Source organism: Strongylocentrotus purpuratus, unplaced genomic scaffold (assembly GCF_000002235.5).
Source record: "Strongylocentrotus purpuratus isolate Spur 01 unplaced genomic scaffold, Spur_5.0 spur5_scaffold_14, whole genome shotgun sequence".
Taxonomy (NCBI): Eukaryota; Metazoa; Echinodermata; class Echinoidea; order Camarodonta; family Strongylocentrotidae; genus Strongylocentrotus; species Strongylocentrotus purpuratus.
The window spans coordinates 20,680,703-20,687,666 of NW_022145599.1; the positions used below are offsets into that span (position 1 = coordinate 20,680,703).

The 6,964-nt window shown below is 34.6% G+C and overlaps 1 protein-coding gene across 2 annotated transcripts; it reads left to right on the plus strand.

Annotated features, from left to right (window-relative positions):
• Positions 1 to 1,207: 1,207 nt before the first annotated feature.
• LOC115923533 lies at positions 1,208 to 6,597 on the plus strand. 2 transcript variants are annotated; one of them, XR_004063952.1, is made up of 4 exons: positions 1,208 to 1,364; positions 1,995 to 3,001; positions 3,708 to 3,878; positions 6,429 to 6,597. XR_004063952.1 is itself a non-coding variant. In XM_030984436.1 (3 exons), exons 2-3 carry the CDS (start codon positions 2,020 to 2,022, stop codon positions 3,803 to 3,805), a joined length of 1,080 nt encoding a protein of 359 aa, XP_030840296.1. In that variant the 5' UTR covers positions 1,208 to 1,364; positions 1,995 to 2,019; the 3' UTR covers positions 3,806 to 4,766. The 2 variants fall into 2 exon arrangements, 1 of the variants encoding a protein (XP_030840296.1); XM_030984436.1 differs by lacking the exon at positions 6,429 to 6,597 and having other exon boundaries at positions 3,708 to 4,766.
• The last annotated feature ends 367 nt before the right edge of the window (positions 6,598 to 6,964 follow it).

Sequence of the window (6,964 nt, forward strand, 5' to 3'; positions counted from 1 at the left end):
GGTGTGGGGGAATTGCTCTTAGTCGCTTCAAATTAGGGGCACGTGTAATGATGAGAGGAACTACAGGGGACACTTATCGAAAGGAATGACACTACACTTATTAGATAAGAAAAGAAGCACGTGTCAAAGTACAAAGTGTAATTATTAAAGGTGAAAAGGGGCACTTATCGCAGCTAAAAAGGGGGTACTGACCAGAAATGAAAAGGGGCACTTATAATACAGGAACATGTGCAATTTTTGAAAGATATAGTTTAATAGGAGCTTTATCGGTGATGAAAGGAGGCTTTTTTAAGAAAGGGGAGTATATGGCTTTTATTAGAATATACGATTAAATGGGGGTGAATGTGTGCATTCCTAGTATTATAAATATTGACAGAACAATTTTAAGTGAAATAATTAAGTTAAGTTTGAAAATGAATATTGCACAATAAATAAAATTTTCATTTTTTTGTAAAACCCCAAACAATATTACATTAGTTAATATGGAATGATACAAGGGAACAATATCACGATGTTAGGACTCTTTGAGGAACAGATTTCAGTTTGTAAAGAATTCCGATACTTCTTGATACAATGTCTGCCATCTATAAATATCCCTACAAATTTAGTACCATAAACTATATATTTTTTATTTCTATAGCTTAGGCATAAATGTTCGTCAATGACGGTTTTAGAACCAAATAATATATAATTGGTTAATTTTGTTTTATCAATGTCTACAAATTATTCTTTGCTTTCATCATGTTGCTGATATTGGTGAGTTGAACATTAACATAATTAAATAATTTGTTGGGATCAATGTTGGGATCAATTAAATGAAACAACATAATAATCGATTTGCCTGTAATCTGTGGGAGCTAGCTGGTGTAAAATATAATTTCTACTCGTATCTAATTTCACAAACAGCAGACCATAATTAGCCCTAATAATTATATTCTAATAGTTAATCGTTTTCAAAAGTAAATTTGCCCAATTAACTTCATCATTGGCTTGTCATAAGCTATGGAGTTGCCAATTTTATTCCTACTTTTGATAAAGATTTTGTTTTCATCGTTATATCAGAATTTGAAGGAAAAAAATATTTGTTTTAAAAATAATGAAATAAAATGTTTTTATTTTGAGTCTTAATAGATTAACAAAATATTTTTTAAATACCATTATGTACAGCTTATCTAAAAGATTTAATAATTGAGTTGGGCGGAGCTAGACCCATAGCAACACGAAGCACACGTACTGTACTGTCGACCTTTTTCGCGACGGACAATAATTAGCCTTGAACTTCTTTTATTTAATGACATGGTTCATGATAAGTTAACTCTCCCACGCCATTTTTGCTGTCATCTTATTTAAACTTTGTCTTTTGGGTAAGAATTATGAACATTTCTAGTTAGATTGCCTCTTGAATTTGCAAGTCTTACTTGCCGCGCCGGTTGCTATGACATGAGTGAACGCCAGGTACGGTACCGGTATCGCCTTCGAGCTGTTTGATAAGGAGCCCTAGCGCCCTGAAACCAGGCTTGAGTTTAACGCGCGCTAGTATTATAGACCTAGATCTAGTAGATGATTCGAAAAAAACATTATCAAAAAAGTTTTTGTGTTTTTTAATTCTCAGAATGATTAACAACATTGTGTTGTTCCTGATAGAAAGAATCTCCGTAGATCTAGATAGAGTCGCATAAATTTTCATCAAATTATATTTTTCGAGTCATAGGGTCTATGACTCGTAGTTATACCCATAACCAGCCCTAAGAGAAGTTTGTTCATGCCTGTAGACATCACATAAATGACATCACATAAATATTAAAAGAGAAAAATTGATCATCTTTGGCCTGCATTGCCTGGGTTAAAATCAAAAAGCACATGATCATAATTTAAAGTTTCATTTTAATCATAGTCATACTTTAGTAACTTAGTGACAGTCTGCATCACTGTTAGTGTTACTGCACATACTTTTTAATCTTAATATATGATACTTCTTTCTTCTTAAATCTCAGATCTTGACAACACCGATGTCTGAAGATGGCAGTTTCTTTGGGTAATATCAAAGCAAAGCGTACCCAAGCTGTTGCTCCAAGGAGTCTATTTGGTACCGTGATTGAAGTCGCGAATGAAGACGACATTCAACATGCCAAATCCCTACCAGTGCCCAAGAGGCGCATGAAGAAGGACAAGCTTGGCAACTACATGGCTCCAGACGCTAATGGCGTGCTAAAGAATGAACTTGCCGAGGTGGAGAGGCAAATGCATAAGGCTAGATTTGCAGAGAATGATCTCAAGGAGGCCTCTCATCTTGCTCTCACCTTTCATCCAAACCCTGACACCATTAAAACCGGTATCCCTGATGGAGCCCTATCTTTCAAACCAAAGAACCAGTATGCCCCATACAAGCAGGACATCAAGCTCCATTCTAGGGACATTTCACTGACGGAGCACTTCAACAAACCGATGGGAATCGATGCAAACCCGGACTATAATTATGAGCGTTACCGCCGGCCGTATACTAACACTCAATTCCAGCAAGCAGGGACTGTCCTTGGTAAAGGGGGTGCTTTCCCAAAGAAGGACGATGAATCAAAAAGCATGCGTGAAACTTTCCCTCCCACCACAAGACGTGTTCGAAAGACGCCTAGCCCAGGAATTCAGCCAGGGCAACGTGCGTTTCCTACCGACAGAATCCCGGACAACATTCGTTTCCTACATGGGGAGGAGCTGTGCAAGGAAGTGGCAAAGGAAAATGAGTTTCTGAGGAAGGCCACCCCTCCACCTAAGCGCATCCCTGGTCCCTTAATCACGGCCAAGTTTCCTCCAGTGAAGACGAGCATCTCCCTGGACACTGACCCCATGTATTCGGCCCTCGGCACGTCTTTGAAGCAGGACATCTTCAATGGTGTGCCACACAGCCATGTGAAGAGTCTCTACAAGAGTTCTTTCACACAAGACATCCATAACAAGTCTGTGGAAGTCTTCCCTCCCAAGTTTGCTATACAGAGGAATCAAGACAGTAAGTACTCAAAATTTGATTTGTTTCAGTTTGATCTAGGAAAATTATATAACTGCTATTGTAAAAAAAATAGATTGATTGCATGTGGATGGCAAATCAATAACAAAAAAGACTTTACATGTAACATAAGCTGGTTACACCCCAAATGAGAGATGATATTACACTAGACAAAAACACATACTTTAATATATTCCATGACAGCCTCTATCAAAAGACCTGGGAAGGGATCCATTAGCTTTTAAAAAGTTTTTCTATAGACTTAATGTATATGGTGAATACTGTAACAAATATGTTTGATTATTTCCATTCTGTTTCTTTATCTGACTGTTGTTCTCTTTCACTAAAAAACGATTTCCTTTTTCTTTACATGTAATGTAGTTTACTCTTTTTATTTTTTCCCTTTCTCTACTTTTTCCCATTTTTTCTCCTTTTATTTTACTATTTTTCTATTCCTCCTTTGTTTTTTTGTTTTCCTTTTTCCACTTGTTTTTGCTCTTTTTAAAGATTCTTTTCACTTTATATTTTGTTATTTGTATTTTTCTTTCTTCCTCCCTTTCTCTTTTTTTTTCTCACTATCTCTTCTGTGTCTTTGTCTTCCTTTCTCTTAATTTTACTATTCCACTCTCCCTTTACTTATCTCCATACCCCATTCTCTAATTTTGATTCACACTCTCTAAAAATGGTCTCATATCTATCTACCTTGCAGGTAAATGGAATGAGGACGGTGTGATCAGGATGAAGCTGTACAAGGCTTGGGATGCCATGACGCTGGAGCGACTACAAGCCAAGGGAGGTGGAACTTAAGAAAACACATATCTTAACTAATCTAAATCATGATGAGCCATTGATCAATGATGATACATACAGGTACATGGAGGTGGGTATGTACATACGGTAATATACAGATTTCATTCGAGATATTTGTGCTGACGATAATAATTTAGACTATCAATATGATAATATAAATTTGTTACGAAAATCTAAATCCCATTACAAAACTAACATAAAATTTTGTGAAGTAGTTTTTAGAATGTGAAGGATTTTAGTTGGATGATATCTTTTATGGACCCTAAGCCTTAAAATCAAAACTGACCATAAATTGCCATGGCTGCACATGTATAAGCATCATATCGTTCCTATTTTCACGAAGTGACGGTAGTGAGGAAAATCTGCACGCAAATTGTATGTGATTTTCATTCACTACAGTCACTGCGTGAAAATAGGGACGATATGGTTCCATGTACATGTATACATGAATATGGTTGCACACTCAAGTAATTTGATATATTTATATAATCAGGTAACCTTATATGAATGCTATGGTTATTTAAAAATTCAAGATATTTTTCACCTTATGCAAATATGCTTGCATTATAATTGTATTTATATTGCAATGTGGAACAAAGTCTTGATGTGACCAAGGCTAAGAGATGACTTATTGGAGGTTGTGAGATGGGTGCACATTATATGTACATGTACATACAAGAATTGCTATCCTACACATGAAATTGGAACTGGGAGTTTTCTAAAAAAAAACTTGAAAGGTGCTTGCCAAAAACAAAAATTGATTAGCTTTTCTACTTCCAAACAAACCATTCAAATTTCAATGTAATCTACAAAGTAATATCTTAACTTGTTTACTTTTCACAGTATTTTGTGTAATTTGTTTGATGTATTATATTTATCAGGACTTCTCATGAATACATTTTATGGGCTAAATTGTATCAATGACTCTTTGCTCATAGGATGAATACATATGTCAAAACTTTAAAAAGAAAGAATACCTTTGTATAATTGTTTTTTCTTCTGAAAATGCACATTCAGATTTTTACATGTATTAGATGTCCATATGACACCAGGATAATACAATTATTTAATTTTGTTTTATTTTAACCTTTTTGAATATTATTATTATCATTATTATTATTATTATCATTATTATTATTATCATTATTATCATTATTATTACCATTATTATCATTATTATTGTTGTTGTTGTTATTGTTGTCTAATGAATGTTTGAAACAAACCAATGTATTGATGAAATTTCTCAGGGCATCTATTTTTTTTTCCTTCATGTGTTTATGGATTTGAAGATGTTAAGATGGAGACACCATTTATTCCACAGAGTATATTCCCTATAATTATGAACCAAAGATTTTTCATGTTTTCCATTTTGATATCAAGAAGAGGTGCCTAAAAGTGTGTGCAAATTTTCATTTGGTGATTATCTTGCACATTATATAAAATTCACATCTTTGTGTTTAGTGTGAACAAAAAAGGATGCATTGATGTGATATTTATTTTTGATATCTGATAATGAGATGCAATGAAAAACATATTTTAGAATAACGGTATGGATGTAAGATTGTATGTACATATATGTTTTGTTTGTTGAGACCCAGAAGGTGTCAACTCTCTGTAAAAATGAGATTAGTTTATGACTTTCTGGCTCTCAGCAGATTTTGTCTATTTCATTATACATGTATATGTGTGTGATCATGTGCTAGCTAATCTACTTTTACATAAAATGAAGGAACATTAACTTTTGATACAATATTTCTATAACAATCATGTCCACATCATTATGTATTTTTTATACAGCAGTATATTTATATATTGCATGTACAGGTACATATGGTGCACTTAGATCAAGACGAATTTGGTTGTGAAAACTATGATTGGTTATGTACCTTGAGGATCAAATTTTGCATCATTAAAAAATCAGTTGTTAAAATTGTATTGGTGACAGGCCCAAGCTTCCTGTTAGTTTTGAAATATAGAATTTGTAGATGATTTGATAAACTTTGTGTTCTTGTATTTAAGTATCAAACAAGTTTTAGGGAAAAAATTCTTAAAATAACCACCATGATAATGAATTTTTTTTCTTGAAGCTTTTTGGTGAAACATGTACAAAATAGATGAATTCATAACTGTAGACTTTCCAAATTAAATATGGTTATTATGAATTTTTTTTGTACACTCATAAGTGTTCGGATATGTACATGTTGTATCAGTTAAGCACATCATGTCTTACTTGTTCTCAGAAATCATGGGTACCGGTACTGTATAATTGAGAACAAAATATCATTGCTTCTCTGGAGCTTAGAGGTAGAATTGTAAAGCCATTTTAAATATATATTTTTGTAAAATCCCCCTTATTAAATGTTTAACTCTCTCTCTCTCTCTCTCTCTCTCTCTCTCTCTCTCTCTCTCTCTCTCTCTCCCTCTCTCCCTCCCTCCCTCCCTCTCTCTCTCTCTTTCTCTCTCCCTCTCTCTCCCTCTTTCTCTCTCCCTCTCTCTCTCTCCCCCTCTCTCTCTCTCCCTCTCTCTCTCTCTCTCCCTCTCTTTCTCTCCCTCCCTCCCTCTCTCTCCCTCCCTCTCTCTCTCGTTCTTTCTCTTTCTCTCCCTCTCTCTCTCTATCCAGACACGTGTTGGCTGTGCTCTATCACAGTGTGTGTACTGTATAATATGGAAATGTACAGTATGTAAATAGCTTTTATTCTATCATTGGAAGCAGTATTATCTTGCTGAATAAAAGATTGTACATATTTTGTATTTTATCAAACTTGAAGCAAGAAAGAAACATAGCCAAACTAATAGCCTGCCCCTGTCTTTTGTTATATACCACATTGTAATTTTGATGGGTCCAAGAGTACACTGTATATGGTTTATGCAATCGTACGGACAGAGAAAGATGGAGTATGGAGCTGGTTGAGAAAGCCGTGTGAAAGAGATATAAAGTAAAAGAGTTTGAGATATTCAATTTGGAGACGATAGTCTTCGTAGATAGGGGAGGCAGTTATGACTGTATGCACCTGATATGAGTGGAGAATATAGAGATAATAAATAAAAGTATCGATGAAGAACTAAAGAACTGGGCTCATATTCATAAAACAGGTACGATACCCTATATGTAATTGGTCTTGACAATGCAACTATATTTAATAGTAATGTTTTTAT